At 38.8% G+C, this 25908-nt stretch overlaps 1 protein-coding gene across 2 annotated transcripts in view; it reads right to left on the reverse strand.

Annotated features, from left to right (window-relative positions):
- LOC122558273 (c-Maf inducing protein) overlaps positions 1-25908 on the reverse strand; it is a 213518-nt gene that overhangs the window by 92701 nt on the left and 94909 nt on the right. For both annotated transcript variants that reach the window (XM_043706667.1, XM_043706666.1), the window contains exon 2: positions 8244-8369. In XM_043706667.1, the coding sequence (XP_043562602.1) occupies positions 8244-8369 (126 nt within the window). The remainder of the gene's footprint in view (positions 1-8243; positions 8370-25908) is intronic.

The raw sequence follows: 25908 nt of genomic DNA on the forward strand, positions 1-25908 counted from the left end.
TCTGAGCGTTTTGCTTCAAATGGGGGATGGGACGACACTCTGAAGGCCGCACCTATTTCCAGGCAGCATTCACAAATTGCTTCTGACCTAATAATGGTTGAGCAACTTTGAAATTCCCTTCCTCAAAGACAGTGGATACAGAATCTTAAAAAATTTCTAAGGCAGAGGGAGATAAACTCTTGATTACTAAGGGGATGAAAAATTTTGGGGGATATGTAGGAATACAGTGTTGAGGATAATACCAGGGCAGCCACGATCTTATTGAATGGCGGTTGAGTGGCCTCCTCTTGTTTTTTTGTTATATGTTAAAAATGTTTATAATTAGGACTTCACTATCAAAATCATGAAGTCAGTGACAATAACATGGCCCAGGGTCAAGGAGTGAACCAGGTGTGGAACTCCTGACACCAAATTGAAAGTCTAAGCCCATAACTGACCAATGGATGGGTTGGCAAATTAGTCCCAAGTGCTGCTTCATCCCTCTTTAGGGTCAGACAACAGGTGGTATGTTACGGACTGACTTGCCTCTCGAATTAACCTGGATAAAAGCAAATTACCGCGGATGCAGGAATCTGAAACCAAAAAAAGAGAAAATGCTGGAAAATCTCAGCAAGTCTGGCAGCATCTGTAAGGAGAGTAAAGAGCTGACGTTTCGAGTCTAACTGACCCTTTGTCAAAGCCATCTTTGACAAAGGGTCAGTTAGACTCGAAACGTCACCTCTTTTCTCTCCTTACAGATGCTGCCAGACTTGCTGAGATTTTCCAGCATTTTCTTTTTTTTGGTCTCAAATTAATCTTCTGCTTCCTGTGACTGAACAATTCAGATTGGAATTTTAATAAGTCGGAGTTTACCCAAGCACAAGTCCTGTTGCCCTGTATCATCAGAACAGAGAGGCTACATGAAATAGCCTTGTTCCAATGTTTCTCTATTGAAAAACGTTACATTTGCCTCAGTTCTTCATCTGACTGTCATTCACTAAGGAAAAGCATTTCGGGAAATAATCAAAACTAAACTAAATTTATTTGAAGACATTAAAAGAAAAAAGTCTACTCTTATTTTTGTCTCTTCACAGCAAATCATAATGAATAATGCCCTGTATCTGGGAAATGAGCCAATATCCATTTATTTTATTTTTTAAAATAGCATAAAGACACACATTCCAGATTTCCTTGGGGAAAGCTTAGTAATTATTACGGTAACTAATGCTAGGGGAGGACAGACAGAAAAGAACTGTAGTAAGCATTTCTTTTGAAAACGCTTTATGGCCATTTTAGGAAGTGATTCCAAATGATGAGAGTTTTTTTAAAAAATTAATAATTACTGAAGCCAAACTTATCACAGAGGAATCTTTTATGTATGACCTTAAGATAAATTAACGGAGTTCCACAAATAAAATACTTCCACAGTTTGAGTAGTGTTCTGAAAATGAAACTTTTTATTTAAAATGATTAAGACTGGTGATTAAACATGCAAACAACATGCGAATTAAGAGTTGAAGTAGGTCATTCAGCTTCTTCAGCCTGTTCCACCATTCAACTCGATAATGGCTGATTTGGTTATGGCTTCAACTCCACAATACCACTTCCTCCATAATAATCATGGCCTCCTTGTTACGTCAAAAATCTACTACCTCTGCCTTAAGAGTATTCAGTAAGCCTCCTCCACCATTCTCTGGTGAAAAGAAAGAGTTCCAAAGATACCTGCGTTCCAGAAAAAAAAATCCTCCTCATTTTCAATGGGATACCTCTGTATCTCTTAGTTCTTGTCTCTCCAAGGGGAAACATCCTTTTCAGCTTCCACCCTCAGTTCTGAAGAAAAATCACACCAGCCTCAAAATGTGATCACTCCTTCCCTCTCCACAGCTGCTGCCAGACCTGCCAAATTTCTTATTTTGGGTCCAGTGACTCTTCTTCACAACAGTTTAAAAATTTACAGTTCTGAAGGGTCACTGGACCTGAAATGTTAACCCTGCTTTCTCTTTGTAGATGCTGCCATTGTTGCCGAGTTTTTCCAGAAATTTCTGTTTCTTTCTGATCCCCAACATTCACAATTCACTAGGGGTTTTTTTTGCCAAGTTTCTCCTTGTTTAAAAAAAAAACACTTTGTGTTCTTCTAAACTCCGACAGACACAGGCTCATTTTGCTAAGTTTTCCTCACAAATCAACATCTTCCCTCCTCCTACAACAAACACACCACTTAGGTCTCAGTCAAGTCTGAAGGTTGCAAACAACCAAAGATTTATACATTAAAATAGTCCAGCATTTGGCGCTATATCCATGTTTCCCAAATCAAAAGCAAATTTCCAAAAGTGTCTTAAAACACCTGTAAAACAGTATTCGCACATTGTTTAGGTGAGAACAATAACTTTCTCTTGGATAAAAATTCACACTATATATACACTGCAAAATATACTTAGCTCAATGTTGATAGGCTTTGATCCAGCACATGACAAAGGTCACCTAAACTTACGAGTTTTAGAATGGTAGATTAATAGTGTTTAACATTCCAACCAGTGACTGGCCAGTGTTGTTTGCAATTGCTAATATTTAACAATGCTATCACTATCATCAATAAACACAGGGCTTTTAGCAAATGATGACTGTTGGCAAACAACTTACAAATTACTATCGTGAAGGTACTTTGTTTTGGAAATCCATGCTGTGAAAAAGTGTATTGTTGAGTGTAATCAACCAAGCTAAGTGCCAACCCTTCAGAAAATAATAAACAGCATATTGGTTCCATTCTATCCTATCATTGGAGTTCACTATTCGGTGAATAACAATTTGACTTGAGCCATCTTAGGTGGTATGTCACAAAGCAATTAATTGTGTGCAATATTACTAAGTATTTGTAAATCTCATGGCAGCCATCCTTTTGCAGTGCTTTTATTGGGACAATACATCATTGCTTTTATCATGCAAGTGCTCATGTCAACAGTTTATGGCGTCACTAGATTAACTTACTGGTGTTGCCTTAACCTGTGATGTACCTTCCTCCCCTCCAAACCAATAGACAGAAAACATTTCAATGGCTTATGCCATTGCCTTTGGAAACAAAGCATTTTGTATGCTTTAACAAAGCATCTGTCGTAATAAATAATCTAAAAGATAATATACTCAGTCATACAGCATGGAATCAGACCCTTTGGTACAACTAGTCCAAAGATGAACATAATCCCAAACTAAACTAGTCCCACCTGCCTGCTTTTGGCCTATAACACTCCATACCTTTCCTATTCAAGTACTCATCCAAATGTGTTTTAAATATTATAACTGTACTTGTATCCATCATTTCTTCTGGCAGTTCACTCCACACATGAATCACCAGCTGTGTAAAAAAGGTTTCCCCTCATGGGCTTTTTAAAATCTTTCTCCTCTCACCTTAAAAATACACCCCCTTCTTTTGAACTCCCCCACCATAGGGGAAAGACCCTTGCTATTCACCTTAAATATGCCCCTCACGAATTTATAAAGCTCTGTAAGGTCACCCCCTCAACCTCCTACACTCCAGTGAAAAAAGTTCCAGCCTAGCTTTATAAGTGAAACTCTCCATTGCCAGGAAAATCCTGGTAAATCTTTTTTGAACCCACTCCAATTCAATAATAATCTTTCCTATTGCAGGGTGACCAGAAATGCACACAGTACTCCAGAGGCCTTATCAATGTCCTATACAACCTCAACATGACATTCCAACTCCTGTACTCAGGAGGTCTGAATAATGAAGGCAAGCATGCTAAACGTCTTCTTGTCCACCCTGTCTACCTCTGATGAAAATTTCAATAAAAATGTGCCTGAACCTGTAGGTCTCTCTACCCTACAACATGACCCAAGGCACTACCATTAATTGTATAAGTCCTGCCCTTGTTTGTTTTACCAAAGTACAGTACACCACATTTATCAAAATTAAACTCCATCTGCTATACCTCAGCCCACTGACCCAACTGATCAAGCTCTCTTTGTAATCTTAGCTAACCATCTTCACTATCTGTCCATCCAAAGATCTCCACAGAAACAATGCTCCAAATGATAACTCTCCACCATTTGGATCTAAAAGACAAATATCATGAATAGATTTTAAGAGTATGTATGCATACAATGTCTCCTTCCATTATGGGATTACCAAAATAGTATGCAACATGTTTATTTCAACTGTGTCAGCACTGCTCAGTTGGCAACATAGAGTCATAGAGTAATATAGTACAGAAACAAACCCTTTGGTTTATCAACATGTGGATGCTCCTACTAGAGAAAGAGCAAAATTAGACCTTTTGGGCAATAAGTCAGAGCAGGTGACTGAAGTAAAAGTGGGGGAATACTTTGGCTCTAGCGATCATAATTCTATTAGCTTCAACTTGGTTTTGGAAAAGGATAAGCCTTCCATTAACACCCTTATTAGCTTCCTCTGCTTTATCTCAGCTTTTTAGGGTTATCAGGGTAGATGGAACTGGGATTTGAGGTAATAATCAAATCAGCCATGATCTTATTAAATGGGAGAGCAGGTTTGGGGGTGGGTTGAATGTTCTATTCCTGTAGCTATTTCGTAAGTACACATGTCAAGATCTTTGGTCATTTACTTGGTAAATTGTGATGCATGGAGAATGAATACCATAGTGTCCCATTGTAATTCACTTTCCCAATATTGGATAAAATATAAAAACATTCTTCATAAACAAGGTGAAACATGATTGTTTCACACATGGCCTGCAAGGAAATACAACTCCACTTGTAGCAAACAAAACTCTTTACAACTTTTGTTCAATCCAATTCTAATTTGAACTTAATTTTGATCAAAACTCAAAATAGACAAACTATATAAAGCTTAGAGTTCACAGAACCATAGAATCCCTACAGTGTGGAAGCAGGCCATTCAGCCCACCTTCCACAGCAACCCTCCGAAGAGGATCCCACCCAGTCCTACCTTATCCCTATAACCCTGCATTTCCCATGGCTCATCCACCTCGCCTTCTCATCCCTGGACACCATGGGCAACTTAATATGGCCAATCCATCTAACCTGCACATCTTTGGACTGTGGGAGGAAACCCACGCAGACACAGGGAGAATGTGCAAACTCCAAACACACAGTCATCCAAGGGTGGAATCGAACCCAGATCACCGATGCTGTGAGGCAGCATTGCTCACCACTGTGCCACTTGTTTATGACTGGAAAGCTTTAGTGGCAACAAATAAGTTAGAAGATGAGTTGATAAAAGATGCCAAAATAAAATGTTGGAAACAACTTGATATATACATTGGAGATAATCCCCCACATCAGACAGATGGAAACATACTCCCTGAAGAGACATACAAGGCTAAGGTCAGACAGTGGTCTGGAGTTTCAAAGAGAATTCTGGTGATGAAGCTGTTCGAGTGGATACCACTACTGCAGGAAAACTGATCTCGAAGATCCTTTTAGCTGTTAAAACAACATACCCCTCGCAATCTAAGACGATCACTACAAAAGATGCAGGATGAAAAATTTGAAAGGAAGATATTTTTGAGAAGCTACCAAAAGGAACAGTTGATATCAAAGGGAAGCAATGGAACTTCATTAAAAGGAAACAAGAAACTGAAGCTTTTGGTCTTGCATTTTCAACTTTTCGTATTGTTTTAGAAATAATTTAAGTTCTGTAGTACCAAGCATTTATAAAGATTTGGAAATGAAACAAATATATTTGTGCTGAATGATGTGGCAAGATATGCTGCTTCTCAATTAATTCTATCTTGCTGAAGGTAGGTTGCATTTAGCTTAAAGCGGATCCAGCAACGTTCTATTACAATCACAATGATAAACTGACAGCCATTGCTAAGACACACGCCAATAATTTACGTGGATGGGCTCCAAAACACATGAGCGACGCAAGATAAATAAAATAAAAATTGAATTTAAGATTGAAGTCAGGCTTTTGGAAGCATTATATATACAGGATTAAATAAGGCAGAATAAATTTGGAGTTACTTTACATCATAGTCGGCCTTGAAAAAATAAACTGAGACATGTCCTCACAGAAAGAAAATTGTGCATCCAGGAAAGAAACAGACCAGTTATGTAGTTTGATTTGACAGTGAAATCTGTTGCACACTTAGATAGTGGTGAAACGTACTCTTTTCATGGAAGTCTTGAGTCCAGAAACCTATTCAAATATGGCAAAATTTATTATATTCTTGGTGGGAAAGAATAACATGCTGTCTGGTATCCCAGGAAGTGACAAATACTTTTGTGCTGAAATTTCAGCATGATGATAGACACAGGGGTACACTTAATTTTCTATAGGAATTCCTATACGAGGGCAATCTGAAAAGGTTTAATACATAGAATGTTACGAGGGTAACAGCTCTCCTTGGGATAACATAAGTGTGACAACGGATATTGCTGATTAATGTTTGAGAATAGGCCTTGTTGGTAGAAAGGAAATATTATTTTAAAAAATGCCAAATAAAGTGGGTTGATGCAAGACATCAGTTGTCAGATTGTTTCACAAAAAAAAGTGCTTGCTCCAATAAATAATTAGAGACCTTCAAAAAAAAATCAAAAGAATTTAAGACTATGAAAACGAATCAATTTTTGTTTGGATTGTTTAAAGAAATGAAAGAGGGAAATGGTAAATTTATTGTATTATGCAAAATATGAAAAAATGTTTCTGATTGGTTATAAGGGAAGATATAAAATACAAAAGAACATTTTTGTTTCATTTTCATTTGTTTTGGTTCGAGGATTGTTTATGTTGTCAAAACATTTATCTAAAGAGGGGAGTCTGTCAATGTTGTAAGTAGTTAAGTAGTGATTGGGTTTAATTTATTAATGAATTGCTCAGGCCGATTTAAAGCAAGAGCAGGTGAGAATGGTGAGTGAAAGTAACTGTGGGACAGAGTAATCAAGACCCACCTGCTCCAGGGCGGGTAATAATAATCCTCTGAACAGGTTGATTAGAAAATATCGAAGACTTCTGTGGTTTCTGTTTCACCAATTCACTTGATCTGGTCTTAGATTATAGCTAGCACAATTTAAGATTGTTTTGTTTATTGGAGATGATTGATCTCAGTTTCAGGATACCACTGCAAGAGTTCCTCAGATTAATATTCTAGACCTACCATCTTCCACTGCTTCATTAAGACACTCACTCTATCATAAAAGATCAAAAGTGGGGATGTTCATTGATAATTGCACAAAATTCATCACCAGTCTCAACTGCAGCTCGTGCCTATAACAGCAAGACTTGGACAGCATTTAGGCTTGGGCAGATAAGTTTAAATAGCATTCACACCACACAAGTGTTAAGCAATGACTATCTCAAATAAAAGAAATGATCTAACCATTTCTCTTGACACTCAATGACATTAACATCCTGGAATTCCCCCACCTTCTGGGCACTGTCATTGACCAGAAACTGAACTTGACCAGTCATATAGTGAGTGTCTAGGAATTCTACGGTACATAACTCTCTCCTGATGGTCTAATGTCTAGAAGTTATAAGTCACTTGGCCAAAAGTTAATAGGAGAATTCTTATGAAATCCTAGGGATTAACTGGAACACTGAGGAATAATTAAAATGAATTTCAGAGAGCTGTGGCATTCTTGGTTTGGTCCCAGAAGGAGAAGCAAATTAACGCTGAAGATCTTTGTTCCACAAGATTCAATACTCGACAGCACACGAATTCAAATGTCGTGCTGAAAACCTCCTCGACCCTGACAAAATAATTTCATATCTTTGATTATTTTTTCCATTATGATAAAAATCAAAGTTTATAAAATGCCTGTTCTTATTTCGAGTTGGCTCCCTAGAGCATTGATAGATGAAGAAAATCTATCAGATTTATTTCTTGGTTTGCACACTGTGAGAATTCTTCAATGTGATTTACTGTTTCCCTTTCATGGTAACATCACTGATCCTGAGTACCTAAAGATTCCCCCTATATCGAGCCAGATTCAACTTAATGTTTCAAAAGGGGAATCCACTTCTACTGGGATCAATACGTCTTTGTAGCAGTTTTGCTCGAGGTCAATGGTAAGTGTCGCTTCATTTTTGATCGCAGAAACCATGTCCAGGTGTTGGGAGAAGCAAGTGGTAATTGCTCGCTTTAGCTAAATAATCCCTCTCAAATCCTTCAGACATTTCTGGCCATCCTTCCAAAATACCTGCCCACTTCTCTTCCATCCTCCCTACCAAAATGAAATAGTTGCAAATTGGCTCATGGTAAGATGTCTGTGGTTGAATATCTCAGAGGCAGTGTGCAAAACTTTACCTGAAGTAGAACAGTGCCTCCAGGGATGGTGAGCTGTAAACAGTATTTTGGTGCATTCTCCCACGACAGCAGCTGAACATCCTCAATAGCACTGTATGAAATGGCATCCTCCATGTAACCAGCAGGCTGTGAAGAAAGCACAAAATACTCTGCATTAAATGACCTGTACGAACAGCAAATAAGAAAATAAATCAGTTTGTACACTTTACTAGAAAATATTTGGTGGCATCAGAAGATGGCCTGTGAAAGTGTTGATTTTGTCTGAATCATGTAGCCCACTAGACTAGAACTCAGCTAAAAACGACTCAACAGGACAATTCAGGATCAATCTGATTGACTGTATGTCATGCAATTTTAAAATACGGGTGCAATTAGATTGATCTATGCCAAGAGGAATTGTGTCAGTTTTGGAACTTGATTTGTGGAAGAAATACTTGTGGGATCTAATACCATGCTTCAAGAATTATGTTCATATCATGTCAATTCCATAATATCCAACAAATCACGAAACATAAAACAAAAATTGCCGCCTAAAATGGGATTGGTTTTTAATCACTGTACTCTCCTGTGGCAGTAAACTCTGCAGGAACTTCACAAGCTGGAACTCCGGCTGCTATTGCATTTAGCACACACCCCTCCCACCCATTTCCTTTTTCCTGCTGTTGATAGCAGTACCTTCAGCTGAGCCCTACAGTTGGATATTTCCACACCAACTTTGCCTCAGCATCATCCTGTATGTGGCTAATCCTCCACAGCACCTACAGAGATGTTCCTATGTTAAAAGATGTTATATAAATGCAAGCCATTGTTGCTGATAATACACAAGCTCTGATAATCTGGCACGTCAATTCCATTCTTTTTGTCATTTGCTGATTGATCCTGGTTGAATTTTGTAGGCTTAGAGGCATTCAAGACACCATTCTGAAGCCTACTGCATCATTGCTGGTCAATGTTAAATCAGATCTGATGCTGCCTGACCTCTGCTGTATTTTTCCAGCGCCAGACTTTTCGACTCTGATCTCCAGCACCTGCAGTCCTCACTTTCTCCTCTGAGCTTAATAAATGCACAGTAATAGAAACATTGGTTTAAACTTTATATGTAGCCTGTGAAGCTACATAGCTCAGACTTTCATAAAATCAAAATCATGGGCATATCTGATGTAGACTATGAAGTAATAGACTGTTAGAATGAACATGAAGCAGTAATTCAATGCCTAGATTCTGATGGCATTCTTGGACAGAACAAGCTTTGTTCATGCAGTTTATGAAATTATTAAAACTGCTCAGTATATTTTCTGCTTTGTAATTATCAGTCATTAGTCAACCTTAATGGTTAGCTTTCTCACCTTCCCTCATGTAGGTGCTGACTGATGGAGTTATAGTTTCCTGGTATTGATGTCCCTTGAGATCGCCACCTAAATGGCCCAATGCCAGTCCAGACTACAAACAGGCTATTCACTCCTGAGATATATGGAGTCAGCTCAATTCTATTTTCCCTCAATGTTTAAACAAGGGAATATGTAGACAGCAATCACCAAGTGACAACCAAGAAGGGATCATCCATTTAAGACAGAGAAAAGGAGGAATTTCTTTTCTCAGGAAGTAGCCGGTCTTTGGAATTCTTTACCCAGAGAGCAGTGGATGCTGGGTCATTTGAATATATTCAAGGCTGAATTAGACAGATTATTAATTGACAATAGAATTATGGGAGCAGGCAAGAAAATGTAGTTACGGCCACAGTCAAATAAGCCATAATCTCATTGCATGATGGACTGGGCTTGATGGACTAAATGACTTATATCTGATCCAACTTCTTATGACCTTACGATAGTCATAGTTGACTGCTTTTCTCTTTTCAAGACTACGACTGTTGAAGCTAATTGTTTTACTCATTGCTAAACGACACCATCACTTACAACAGATTGGCTGTCAGTGCTGTATTCTTTTCATCTGTGCCTTATCTGTGACTCGAGTAATACACGAGGCTACATTAACTGTAGATACTAAAGGTGTGTTTTAGTACATTAGCGAGCTTAAAAAGAGAGCTAACATTCACCCAAAAGTAACTTGTTCAAACAATTTAATGTCGTGTGACCGGGTACACTGGGAATAGTTTTGTGAAATTTGGATTACAACACAATTTAAACTGCACTTTTTTTTACAGCATCCTGCTTTCATTTGTTCCAGCATGTTTAGTTTACAAGGCACTGTAAGGTAAGGGAAGGGCCAGAATACATACACCAGAATACAGCTCGTACATGAGTTGTATGTATTACAATCCTTAAGAACTTGTGCATAAAAAAGACTCGGTTCTTCTGAAGCAATTCTGCAGAAATTAGATTAGTATGTTGAAAGTTGCGTTCTCACAAAAAAATTGGACAAAAGCCTCGTATTAAAGATTAAATTAGCTTCAATTTTGTTAATAAGCCTACGGTTCCAGGGAGAAAATGAATTCCACTTGTATATTTCCAAGAAGTTAATTCTTCCCAATACACAAAATACGCAGAAACTGGATCACTCAAGAGCAAAAAATCGTGGGGCTATAAAAGAATATTAAAATTTACAAATATTGAAAGGCAAAGAACCAGATGCAAAGTATTCCTGGAAAATTACAGATGATGCAATGATGTTATTTTGCAGGCATAAAGTTGGCATAGCCCCAGTGACAGTATTGAAAAGATGATTCAAACACAATAATCTGCATCTGCATGTGACCAATCAAACAAAGAAAATCACAAATTTATAGATGCTAAGTGTGTAAAAAAGAAACGTTTCAATAAGTGACTAAGGAGTAGATTTTCATTTTCACCACCTGCAACACGATCTAGCAGAGTGAACATTTGAAAAGGGATAGGTACAATCTACTGAGCCAGATTATCACCCAGCTACTGAAGACATAGGTTAACCCCTCTCACACTTTGGCATTGGAAATAGTTAAGGAAGTAGTGGGCATTGTGGGTGAAAAACGTATTTATAAATCACAAGCTGCTTCAATGGGTTGAGGCTTACAACCGAGTCACTGAACTATGCCTTGATCAGATAAACATTACTTTCCAACAAACACAAGGAGCATTTGTCAAAAGTATTCTTGTGAAGAAAACACCTGTTTAACAAATTCCCGATGTTCAAATCCTGCTGAATTTCTTAAAGGACCAAAGTTACACAGCAATTATAAAGCTACACAAGATATCTCAATAAACATAAGCATATTGACATAAGGTGAGGAAAAAAGTGCCTCTTTGTGATGTGAAGCTGAGCAGACTCACTCTTACTTCCAACTTTCTGCATTTATAAGGTAAATGGTATAAAGTATTTTTACATCCCCTCCAGGTACACCATTAGTATCTAACTGGGAAAACTGTAAAATGATTAAAAGCACTGTTTTGTTTTAAAGTGGTTAAACCGTTGTTTAAATTAAAAGCAATTCTCTTTGATGCATACCATTGAAGTAAAGTGCTCAGTAAAATTACTGTTTATTCTTAACAATAATCAAACAATGCCTCAGCAGTCAACATCAAAGACATGTAAATTGTGCTTGTCAGATAAATTCAGCTCTCTACTTGTTTGAGAATTGAACAACACGTTTAGTTAGATGGTTTACTTTGCTATTATTTGTTTTTTTGACAGAATTCTCAGCACTATCTGCGTAGGCAAGTTTAAACCTGGAGGCAAGTAGTAAGTAGTAATTTGATAATAAGACAATAAACTCATACAAAAAAAAAGAAACTCATACATAGAAAATACAGTATCTATTTGTGACTGGTAATGCTTTTTAACCCTTTAAGGTCAGAGGATATACCTGTACACTCACTTGACAAAAAAAAGAAAGAAAACTGAAATTTGTTCTACAAATGCTAGTACCTAACAAACTTCCGATGGAGTAATTAACAACACTCACAGCTTAGAGGTTGTTTCCTTCAAGCATCAAGTCTATTAAGCATTCTGCTTTTTGCACTCATCGAGTATTAGTGCTGGGGAATAAAACTCGCCTCATTCCATACCAAGATTCACAAGTCAGACAGAAAAAGTGTAAATTCCCCTGCACTCCGTTCAGATACTTATGTCTCAGAAGAACCTCAGAAGAACAACCAGCATCTGCTGTGTCAGCGTAACCTTCCTTCAATTTCTCTCACGAGCTTCCACAGACTCTTCGAGCAGGGTTCCCAAGTAATCCTGAATGAGCATCAAATTTACACTGCAGATACAGTACTTATCCTGCCGGTATCAGATGATGCTAGGGCAAAGGATCAAAAGTATGGTCAAAGAAGTAAGTTTGAAATCGAGTCTGAAAGGAGAAAACTAAGGTAGTGAGGCAGAGAGATTTAGGGGGGGAATTCCATAATCTAGGACCTGTCCAGTTGAAAGCATAGTTAACATTTGAGGAAATATTAAAGTAGTGGTTGAGAAGATGTCAGAAAGAAGTTGCAGACTTCCTTATCACACTTCAGGCAAAACTCTTCATAATCATTGCTTGATGGATTGGCCTTGATAACCTATATTTGATCCTACCCCTTATGGCTAGGATATGATTCGAGATGAAAAATCATCAATGTGATGCCTCTACCCTCTTCCCATGGCCCTCAACATTTCCAAAGCCAGACTATGTACTGTTTATCCCCCACCATCACACTTATGGTCCATGCCCCTATACTAGGCTATCCAGTTGCACCCATAACCAGACCGTTTTAAATGGAGAGAGAGAGAGAGAGAGAGAGAGAGAGCTCAATACATCAAAATTTCAGGTATTTATGGCTCAGATAAATATATTGGATTAAACACAGAAACCACCAACAAATTTTAAGTTCTAAACGATAGGCATTACATCACAAAATACACTGCAAAGCCGCTACATATAACACTGTCAGGAAAAAATTCACATGAAATGCTCTGTTGAAGGCAGCTACTGTTTCATGTCTGCCTTCTACAGTGCAGCTCCACTTGAACAATCAGCCTTCCCCTTCCCCCACAAAAGAGGTCTCCTGTGAAACGACTGATGTTGATGACATTCTACATCCAACCTGGCAACACTAGGACCAACTTGTGAAATATCAAAATATTAAATTGATGCCCTAACCATCAGTGCTTGGGTCTGTATGGCAAACATCCTGTACTGCAAAGCTTCTATTCTGTACCTAAGGAGAGGACAACAAAAAACACATCTGTCATCCTTGTGCTTTCTGAGCTACATTGGCTCCTGATTAGCAACGTCACAGTTTTAAAACTTTCACCTTTACTTGCAAATCCCTCAAAGGCCATGCGCTTTGCCATCTCCACAACTTTTTTCTGACACCTTCTCAATCACTATTTTAATATTTCCTCTAATGGCTACCATGCTTTTGATGGAAAAGCTCCTTGGTTATAGAATTTCCTCCCTAAATCTCTCTGCTTCGCTACCTTGCTTTTCTCCTTTCAGACTCGATTTCAAATTTACTTCTTTGAACATATATTTGATCCTTTGCCCTAACATCATCTTGCATGGCTTGATGTCTCATTTTGTTTGACATGTTCCTGTTAAGCACTTGTATTTTATCGAGTTAAAGGTAGCACAACAGTGCAATCCTTTCTTCCTCTCTGTAATAACAGTACTTCAATCAAGTAGAGTTGCCCAGGCCAATAGTTAATGACAGTAACAAGAGTCTTGCCCACTGGCTGGTTGTCAAGTGAGTGAGCCATTTAACTTCTCTTTTGGGAGACTCAGTGAACTATACCAAATCACTTAACTGGTCAAAGGCGAGATCAAGAACAACAGGGGATAAAGTACCTCCTCCAAGAGCTGGCACCAGAGGTGGAGGTTCACCATTGCTCAGTAATGCTATAAGAGAGAACTTGTGGGTTCCCACGCACTATTAAAAAGCATCGGTAACAGTCCCTTAGATGGGCTTTAATTGTCTACCTCAAGGCCTCTGTTGGCCATGGAAAGGGACAACAGTCCATAGGACTTCCTGTCAAAGACTTCATTGAAGCACAGGCAAAAGAAAGTTGGGGTTCGCACCCCACACCCTCCCTCCCCATTGAATACCTGCTTCCCAGCCCCACACTACTGCTCACTACAGAGGAGGACATTAAATTCCTCCCTTGGCTACAGTGCTTTGTGCTGATGTCCAGCATTGTCTTACCATACCCAAGACTGTATGCTGCTGTAACTTGTGTCTAAACTATCATCAGGAGGCATGTTCAAGAGGCACATCACTGCACCCTTTTCATACCCAAACACTTCTCAAGGCATTCTGCAATCACAAACAGACTCCATTCAGCAGGAATTTAGAATAATTTATGCCAGTAACAATTGCAATCGTTTGGTGTTCTTCTGCATTAAACTGTGCCTAGAGTTTGAATCCTGTTCTGTGAATTTACTCAATAAGGCAGGACTAATCACGTAAATGAAAAGGAAACTGCGTGGGAATGATGTGATGTTCAGGATAATTTTACCTGATTTACAAACGAGATGCCAAGCCAAGCCCCACTTTTATACTGCAGAAAACAAACTTATAATCCCAAAGAAAAGCAGACTACTGTCCTCTGTTAAAAACAACTTGGCCTGTTTGATTGAATTTCAAAATCATTTAAAATTACAAGCGTGCACTGAATACAGTGTGAACAAAAGCATTTACCAATTATTTAAAAATCACTAGATTTCAGTCATATGCTCCCCACTCCTTTACTTGGCACACATAACCCTATACAGTTAATGAACCTTGTGATAGGTTGATGTTTGAAAGTGTAGAAAATGAATCCTACATTATACACACACACACTAACACACATTACTAAGGACTGTCAAGTTGTAAATTATGCTTGCCCACAGATTTTTTTCCTTAATCTTCACACCTCTTCAGCAATATAATTCTGGATAGGTTATAGATATTGTGTAAATTTGCAGATCAAAAGATACTGAACACCCTAAGTATTTTATAATGAGTTTGCAGATCAAAAGATACTGAACACCCTAAGCATTTTTAAATGAATATTAACAGCAGATACCTAGGACTCCTGCTTAATATAAAAAAGGAACTGAACCCCACAATCCCAATCAAACCATAACTCCAGATTTGGAACTCATAACTCATTGTGTGTCTCTGCTGACTCTCCCTCAAATTATTGACATTGGGAAAGATTTCTCTTTCCAAGGGGCCTCAAGAATGAAGTTGCCCTACAGAGAAATTACAAACTCTTGTCTGAGCTTTGTTTGACACAAGCATGCCTTATCATCGATATTTGGAGACAGAGGAAGTGAGACCTGGGTAAAAAAGGCATGCTCACAGGCAATGAATAGGAACCAGCAATGAATCAAAGCTTGGAATTAGACATTCTGGTGCTGAGAATACAGACTAAATGTCTGTATTTCATTGTTACCACACCTGACTGATTACATGGTGCAGTAATTTCATTCCAATTATATCTGCTACCAAATGTTTGCTTTTAGCAAGAGTTTGGTTACACAAAAGAAAACTCATTGCAAGCATTCATACGACAACTAAGGTGACAAGTACTTTTATGGAAACTAATCTCAAGGTCCATTGTGTTGAACTTCTTTCCAAAATAGACTTTTGATCCTGATGGAGCCAAGAATTCAATCTCCATCGTAATACTGTGACAATATTTCTTCACATTTCCTTTACTTTCTGGAGATGTACAGGATCACACTTGCAGAACTCAGAGCCTATATGACTAAAAGGTGACCAGTGATGGAGAATTAGGATTGGGAAGGCAGGTCAGACCAGAAGTAGAAGAGCAGAGATATCCCAGCAGGCTCTGAAGCTGGAGAATATTGCAGAAATTAGAAAGGGAAAGGCAATCGAAGAATTTGCACACAAAAGTGAGACCTTTAAAATCAAGCCATTGGTTGACTGGGAGCCAATGTAGGAATGATAGAGGAACAGGACTTGCTGCAAGTTATGACATGGGCAGCAGAGTATTAGATGATCAGTAGTTTACAAAGGGTAGAATGTGGGAGACCAGTCAGAATTACATAGGAATAATCAAGTCTAGAACCATCAAAGGCATGGATGAATGGATTATATACTTTATAGACTGATTTAACCAACCAATGTTACTTTCCAAATTTCCACAAGTATTTCAGCTTTGGCTGAAATTGATACTACAAACATGCCCAGATGTAATCCATAATTATACAGATGATCAATTTCCAAAATATTTCAAATACCGCTTGCAATGAACAATGTGAATTTATAAAGAACCTTTTTAAGCCCTCATCCTATCCCAAGACATTTGACTGACATTACATCACTTCTGAAATGAAAACACCAATCATGAAAACTGATGCCAACAGGTCAAATCAAAATTTCATTGTAACCAATATGCTGACTTTATCACACAGAAAATGACATGCAGGAGAGCTGAATTACATTTGACTGTTCCGAGTTACTATTGCTCATCTTTGGGGAACTGCCTGAAATAGCCAATCAAAATTAAATAAATTAGTTACCTATCCAGATTCGTTTGCAAGTGAGCAAGAGTGAACATTGCTTGCCCTTGTAATATTAAAAATCAGAGCACCAAACAGTAAGGTGTGATACAATATTTACAGAATGAGTGAACCTGATATGCAAAGAGGCACAATAATAAACATGGATACATTACATCTATTTTTATTCCTTCTTAAAACCAAGACATCATGGATGGGGTACTTATTGCCTGCCCCTAGCTGCCTTGTGATGACAGTAATCCAGCTAGGTCGCTTGCTAAATTCAGAGTAGTTTTAAGTCAATTCCATTGGATTCATATGTTCCATAACTGTGAGGATTACACACACCATAATTTATTTTTATTGAGTTCTTTTGTTGAATGTATAAAATATTTCATACTTGAACACAAATTAATTTCTTCCAAGATTTAATGTTCCTTTAAGGTTATGTAACACATTTTGTTGTAGGTTAATGAAGAAATGAATTATATCTCAGTGGAAATGTTGAAATCTTATGTTCTTATGAAATTAAGTGCAAAAGAAAAATACGGTGATTTTATATGGTTAAGAAATAAGGGGAGAACAAATGATAAATAAATAAGATAATTTCTTTGGGTGAGGGTTGCTTTATTCACTTGTTTTACTTTTCAGGTGGGAGGTGCCATGTCTATACAGGGGCTAAAGACTGCAAGCTGTAGTTCTCAGAAATCCCATCACACTCAATACTCATTTAGCTTTCCACTCTGCCATCTTTTTCCTTCACCTTTCTGTCTTCCACTTCCAGCCATCCATCTGCCCTCACCTTGTTATATTGTCACTTGTCTCATCTTGGTTCTTAGTGAGAAAGAAAATGATTGTGATTTTTGAGAACATAGTAAAACACCTAGTTGATGACTCATGCCACTCCATCCATCCACCCAAGAATTTCTGAACGTCAAAGACACTAATATAGAAGAGGACAAAGTCATGGTCTCCTTCAATGTAACGGCTTTATTCACATCAATTAACATCAGCTGGGCCAAAGAAACACTGATCTCACTACTTGACGAATCAAGGACACAAACACCAGACAGCAGCAACTCCATTAGCAAGGACAGCATCCTCAAGCTCGTAGATCTGTGCCTTACTACCCACTTCACCTTCAATGACAAGAGCTACAAACAAATTGACACGACACCCATGGGAATTACCAATATCAGGATTCTTAGCAGAAGCAGTGATGCAGAGACTAGAACAAACAGTCCTCCCCATAATCCAGCCCAAACTTTGGGTCCGCTATGTGGATGACATCTTTATCATCATGAAACAGAACAAACTAAAGGAACCCTATAATATCATTAACAAATCCTTACTGGCATACATTCACCAAAAGAGGAAGCAAACAACAACAAGACTCCCCTTCCTAGATGTCACAGTGGAAAGAACAGTCAATGGTGAACTGCAGACCAGCATCTCCAAGAAAGCAACACACACCAACCAGATACTCAACTACAGGAGCAATCATCCCAACACCCACAAATGGAGCTGTATCAGGACATTATATAAATGGGTCACAACATACTGCAGCACCCAGGAACTACAAGCATCAGAAGAAAAGTATTCAGTAACAATGGATACCCGACAAACACAGCCTGCTGATTCTTAAACAACAAAAGCAAACAAGAAGACACAACACGTTCAAACACTCCAGCCACACTAACATACATTAAAGACATATCGGAGGTAGCTACTAGGCTAAACAGAGACACACACAGGGATTTTTATAGGCCTGGCAATCAAACCAGAACTCCATCAGCAAACACATTGATTTGGATCCCATTTACCAACCTCTGAGAAAAAGAACTGGAAATGATATCACCCACCTCAACAGACCAAGCCATATAAATAGAAAGCGGGACAGAACACCAGTGCTTCACCGGAGGCTCACTGATGATGTTACCTAGCATGGTGACAAAATGTCTGAGAGCAAACCTACCAGCTCAGTGAGCAAACCTACAACCAAAAGAAAATGATGGATGAAATATTTTGTCCATTGGTTGACATGTGGGATAAACATTTAACGTAGGAAAAAAGACAGTAATGACAAAGAACTGTAGCAGGCAAGTTGTAAAATTAGCACTGAAGGTCCTATTGGAATTCTGCTTAGATGTTGCAATTGTAAAATGTAAGAATGGAAATTACTGTGCATTTGCATCTGGAGCAAACTTTAGTAATGGGCATTTAATGGAACGTAATATTATATAGAAGTAAGGATCAAATGTGTACCATTTGTTGTTTTTGAAAAATGATCAATTGTAGTAATTTGGGAAGGAAAGATGCCTACAACATGAGAAATTGGCTCATCACTTGCTTGAAGCTTTCCAGCATCATCATAGTGTGTTAGGTTTTATTGGTAGAGTGATTGAGTTCCAGCGCTGTAATTTCATGCTGCACCTATACAAAGTGCTAGTGCGGCCGCACTTGGAATATTGTGTACAGTTCTGGTTGCCCCATTACAGGAAGGATGTGGAAGCATTGGAAAAGGTGCAGAGATTTACCAGGATGTTGCCTGGTTTTGGAGGGACGATCTTATGAGGAAAGGCTGAGAGACCTGGGTCTGTTCTCATTGGAAAGAAGAAGGATAAGAGGGGATTTGATAGAGATATACAAGATGATCAGAGGATTAGATAGGGTAGACACTGAAAGTCTTTTTCCTAGGATGATGACACCAACTTGCACAGCATAGCTACAAATTGAGGGGTGATAGATTTAAGACAGATGTCAGAGGCCGGTTCTTTTTTTCAGAGAGTGGTAAGGGCGTGGAATGCTCTGCCTGCCAATGTAGTTAACTCAGCCACATTAGGGGCATTTAAACAGTCCTTGGATAGGCACATGGATGATGATGGGATAGTGTAGGGGTATGGGCTTAGATTAGTTCACAGGTCAGCGCAACATCAAGGGCCAAAGGGCCTGTTCTGTGCTGTATTGTTCTATGTTCTATGTTCTGTAGGCAGAAAAGAGTTGATAAGCATGCCTACCCTATATAACCATTGCCAATATAAATCTGTGAGAAATTTGAGCAAATGGAAGATATTTTTAACATAATACGAAAGTGAATAATTAGTGATTACAACATGTTCCTGTAAAATGGCTGTAAAGTCCATTCCAACATAACTGAAAAATAAGTCTTAGTGGGTTGGATTCTGAGTGAATACAATGCACTCAGTGCACAAGTCCTTTGGTTAGGAGTTTCTTTTATTTTTGAGACCATTTGGGTGAATTAAAATGTTCACATCTACAAGTAAGCTGTGCTTCAATCTCCTCAGTTACTTCATTCTTCAGGAATGGTATTATTTTCACAGAGAAGCAGAGCTCACAGCAGTGAGGCATGTATGAGTAAGTTATCAGTTTCCAAATTTACAGCTTTCGAAGAATTAATTTCAAGGCATTGCTGAGATTCCAGGATGCAATTATTCATTACTTGTCAGAAAAGTTTCTTTGATCAAATGCACTGCCTGATATCAAAGCTGGAAATCAAACATCTCCTCCACTTTTTTCTGTCTGCAGAGACAGCAGTAGATAGTCTAGGTCAAATAAAGGTTATGCAGAATTTCTTTCCTCTCAGTTTTTGAACCTGAAGATACTGCCATACTGTGGTATGGTTTCACACCAGAACCTGATCATTTCCGACCATTCCCCTATCTTCAAATGCAACCATAGGCCAGGTTTAGCTTAAGTGCAAAGTGGACTTTGCTGAACTTGATGTCTAAATTCAGAGACTTGTCACTAAGACAGAACAGAGCAAGTGTTGGATGAACTATAAAGGCAATACACAACATCAGAGATCTAAGTAGTGAAAATTTGCATTTTGCATTTTTCAGTCTAATGGGAGGCTGAGAGTTAGTCTTACAGTGGTACACAAATAATTGTCTATAGAAAATGTTCCAGAACATTATTTCAAGTTAAATTACAAAGGTTTCAAGAAGAATCATGGATTCTAGTAACAGCTACATTTTGTACAGGGATCAGGAAATTCTCCACACAGGGGTAATTTCTAAAGAGTGTGAGGTAAGATTTAGCAAGTCTCATGCTAAACATGAAAATAATGGCTTTCCTTTTCTGCAACTATCCTGTGATTCAAATCGACATTGGAACATAGCCATCAAGAAGTCTGTGTCCAGTAGAGTCCCACAGGGAATTGTGCTGGGACCCGTTTTGCTGTGGCTAATGTGAATGACTAGAACATGAATGTGGGAGTGTTGAGCAGTAAGTTTGCAGATAATACGAAAATTGGTGGGATGGCAAATAGTGAGGAAGATAGACTTAGACTGCAAGAAAATATAGATGGGCTGATCAGTGGCAAATGATATTAGATCCAGCCAAATGTGAGGTGATGCACTTGGATAGGACAAACAAAGCAAGGGAATGCATGATGAATAGTCGGACCCCAAAAAGCACCAGAGACCAGAGGGACCTTGGTGTGCGTGCATATTGGTCCATTAATGTATCAAGGCTGCTGCTTATTGCAGTTAAGGCAGCATATGGTATACTTGCTTTTATTAGTTGAGGCATAGTGTTTACGAGCAGTGAGGTTATGCTGGTACTGTATAAAATTTTAATAGGGCCACAGCTACGGTATTGTGTGCAGTTCTGAAATCCACATTATAGGAGGGGTTGATAGCATTCAAGGGGGTGCAGACGATATAGGAGGGAGGTGATAGCACTGGATGGAGTGCAGAGGATATAGGAGGGGGTGTGATAGCACTGGAGAGGATGCAGAGCATATAGGAGGGGGCTGATAGCACTGGAGGGGCTGCAGTGGATATAGGAGGGGGGGTGATAGCACTGGAGGAGGTGCAGAGGAGATTTACCAGGATGTTGCCTGGGCTGGAGAATTTCACTTACAAAGAGAGATTGGACAGACTGGGGTTGTTTTCCTCAGAATAGAAGAGATCGAGGAGTATAAGATTATGAGAGGTGGAGGTAGGGTACACAGGGAGAAACTTTTCCCTTGGATGGAGGAATCAATGATGGTGGGGGAGGGGATGAGGGCACAGATTTAAGGTAACAGACTGAAGGTTCAGAGGAGATGTGAGGAAAAACGTATTCAACCAGAGGGTGGTGAGAATCTGGAACTCACTGCCTGTAAGGGTGGGAGAGGCAGAAACCCTCATTACATTCAAGAATTATTTAGATGTGATGCCAAAGCATACTGGGCTAAGAGCCAAGTGCTAGAAAATAGGATTAAAATAGTTAGGTGTTTGTTTTTGACTGTCGTGGACGCAATGAGCCAAATAGCCTTTTTGTATGCTGTCGACCTCTGTGACTAGAAGAGTTTGTTCAGCAGGCAAGTCTCCCTTCAGCTCAGTACCATGGAGAATGCAATTCCAAACAGGTGTCGGATCTAACTTATAAAGTTTACTTTCAGAATCAAGTGAACATTTTTCGTAGACCTTGTGGTAAATTGAAACGTTAGGTGTAGTGCTTCTGTCTTTCCCCAGTCTCCAAATGTTGAAATTTCTAACTGTTACTGCTGGCAGGAGAGAGAGGTACAAGAATGATAAATAATCCTTTATCCAGACATACACAGCACTTTCTCTGAAAACTAGGCAGGACAGCGATAAGTTTCAAACAGGGGACTGCCACTTGTCTGGATACTGAACTGCAATTACAACTTTAAAACTCAGGGTCAACTTTCTACAGGTTTCAGTTTAAGCCATGTTAACACATTCCTATCCAAATTGCATGGCATAAATATATGTTGTTTAAAAAGTGTGTGTTACCAGTTCATAAAAATAACAACTTTTAATAATTGTATTTTTTAAAAACCTTGTCTAGCTGTGCCACTAATCTAAATACGACTTAAATACATGCTGATTTGCAGATAGAAAGAGAATGGAAGCCTTGCTGGGTTATTATGTCTTTCCCCTGGTATTTCAGGGGTGTTACTGACCCTGCCAAAATGGTATCTCAGCCAAAGCATCTCGAAAGTGAAACTCCCCCAAATCTCTGCTGGATAAAGTCAATTATTTTACATACAGAGACCACCTAGCTGACCTGGTATTGATTTAACTTTCAACACTCTGGTGACACCAGTTCTAACATTTCCATAATGAGTTTATTGCCAGAAAGAATTCTTCATATAACCACAGACTCTGAGTGACGATAATAAAGAATAGAGCTTCCTGCAATATCTTTGACAAGCGCCTTGAGAACAATGGAGGATTCTAGCAGCAAACTTACGATATTAGCCAATGCTGAGCATCTCAAACAGGTTAGTTACTGGAGACTCCAGTTCAATATGCGTATGGGAGTGATTTAAAAAGAACATTTTCAATAGTCAATATTAATGGAGCCAAAACAAACCCCTTCTCAATATTAGTCTTTCTGTTAATTCCTCATAAAGGTCTGATGGCAATTATTAAACCAAGAATAAGTGTCCTTATATCTCAAAAGTTCCTCAAGCCCATCAAACAAATTGATCAGTGCATTGTGGATAGGAGTTGGGATGTCACATTGCAGCTATACAGGATATTGGTGAGGCCACTTTTAGAATACTGTATTCAGTGCTTGGCTCCCTGCTATAGGAAATATGCTGTTACACTTGAAAGGGTTCAGAAAAAATTAACAAGGACTTTGCTAGGATTGGAGGTTTTGGAGCTACAGGGAGAAGCTGTATAAGCTGGGACTTTTTTGCCTTGGAGTGGAGACTGAGGGGTGACCTTACAGAGGTTTATAAAATCATGAGGGGCATGGATAGAGTAAATAGACAAGGTCTTTTTCCCATGATAGAGGAGTCCAAACCTAGGAGAGCATAAGTTTAAGGTGAGAGGGGTAAGATTTAAAAATGACTTGAGGAGCAACATGTTCACACAGAGGGTGGTGTGTGTATGGAATGAGCTGTCAGAGGAAGTCAGGGAGGCTGGTACATCTACCACATTTAAAAGGCATCTGGATGGCTACATGAATAGGAAGGGTTTAGAGGGATACAGGCCAAATGCTGGCAAATGGGACTAGATCAGTTTAAGATATCTGGTCGGCATGGACAAGTTGGACCAAAGGGACTAGTTCTTTGTTGTATAACTCTATGACTATATCTTTGTGTACAAGATGATTAGGGGGTTAGATAGGGTTGACAGTGTGAACCTTTTCCTGCGTATGGAGTCGGTATTACAAGGGGGCATAGCTTTAAATTAAGGGGGCTGGCAAATGGGACTAGATCAGTTTAAGATATCTGGTCGGCATGGACAAGTTGGACCAAAGGGACTAGTTCTTTGTTGTATAACTCTATGACTATATCTCTGCATTCTACTAATTCTAGCGTACTTTTACATCTCACTTATAACCATTAGCATCTGTGCTATCAGTTGCCTAACCTCCAATGTTAGAATTTCTTTCTAAACCTCTCGTTGTTTATCCATATCCTCTTCCTTCAAAACACTCCTTCAAACCTAATCTTTTGACTGAATTTTTGGTTACGTCCCTAATATCTTCTTGTGTAGCCTAGCATCAAATTCTGTCTAATAAGACTACTGAGAGTTTGGGATGTTTTATTAAGTTATATAATTGCACTTTATTTTTGTGTTGTTGAAATGATCACCAACAAGAGAACTGCTGTAAGTTACTAGCAGAGTGTACACAACAGCAGAGTACTGCATTTCCTGAAAACGCTGGGGAAGTTTGGAAATCATCATGGTCTTGACTGAAGGAGCAAGAAAACCTTCAGCAGTTTCACTTCCTCTTTCATTCCCCAGTTTAACTGACAATTCCTTGCAAAGCAGTTGTGAAGACAAACCTTTGTTGATCAACTCACATGTTAGGTTGACTCATTACAAATAAACTGTCTGTCAGATGGTCTACTTTCAAAGTCTCTGATATCACAAAACTCAAATGTGAACAGGCTAGGCCATTAAAAATGATGCATAGAAAATTCCTTCGTATGAATGTAATTTACATTGTTAGGATGAATTCATTTCTGAAGTTCTGATACTGCAAGTTTGTCGATATAATGTTAGGTGATATTGAATTTAGTTGAAACGGTTCCTCCTAACCTGTATTTATGTAGCATTTCCATAATCTTAGGGTGCCCTGGAATAACTTTACAATCAACAACTTGCAGGAATATTGACAGTTTAATGCAGGAAATATGGTTATGAGATATACACAGCATGACCATTTTGACTAAGTTACCTGTGTTACTGAGAGCGGTTGTAGAGTAAATATTTGACAAAGCATCCAATAGGAAACTCCTAGAGTTCTCTGAAATAGTGAGATCGTTAATGGCATGTGAGAAAGTTGACAGGGCCTGAGTTTAAAATCTCACCCTAAAGATAATACCTTCAATAGGGCAGTACTTTCTCAGTGATACTGCAATGTATCAATGCAGATATTTTACTCATGCCTTGAATAGAGCTTGAACTCAAACTTTTAACGACTCGACTCATATCATGAATTAATAACAATACACATTGATCATTAATACTTCTCAATCTCAAAACAATTTAAAAAGAGATGAGTTGCATTCCCTGATGCACTTTTGCTGCTGGAGATCTTTCCCAGATTAGATTGGGAAGCGCATTAATTGCACTGATGCTTGTTGAGACACTTTTGCAGCACTGTTGTATTTCATCTGGCACTGGAATGGTCCTGTATCAGGTGTGAAGTCTGCCAACTCAATGATGAAGGCCTCACTATGGTATGTCAGAGGAATCATTAGAGCCAAAGGCTCCATTGACATAAAGAGAGACAGCTGAAATATGTGCAACTGCAGCTGAGTCCAATCTTGCATTTGCACTTCCACTATGACCCAATTCACATAGTGGTTGAGATGCCAGATATTTGATGATTAATGCACAGACCATTCAAGATGTCTAAATATTGAGGCACCCTCACTCTGGTCAACCTACTTCAGCAGCACAACTCTCTGACTGAGGTTCCAGAGTGGCTGGCCTTCTGAAACCCAAAGAGAAAATGCTGAAAAATCTCAGCAGGTCTGGCAGCATCTGTAAGGAGAGAAAAGAGCTGATGTTTCGAGTCTAACTGACCCTTTGTCAAAGCTAAAAAAAAGGAGAAATAGGGAGGTATTTATACGAGGCTGAGAGAAGGTGAGTCATAGCTCGAGAAGCAAAAGTAGCAATAAAGAGATGATAATGACAGTGCATAAAGAGATTATGGGGAGGTTAGGAACTGTGAATGACCAAGGCTGAAGCCAGTGCTGTGTGACAAAATATGTGGGGGATGGGGGATGGAGGATGGGGGGGG

This window comes from Chiloscyllium plagiosum, chromosome 17 (genome assembly GCF_004010195.1).
Source record: "Chiloscyllium plagiosum isolate BGI_BamShark_2017 chromosome 17, ASM401019v2, whole genome shotgun sequence".
Classification (NCBI taxonomy): domain Eukaryota; kingdom Metazoa; phylum Chordata; class Chondrichthyes; order Orectolobiformes; family Hemiscylliidae; genus Chiloscyllium; species Chiloscyllium plagiosum.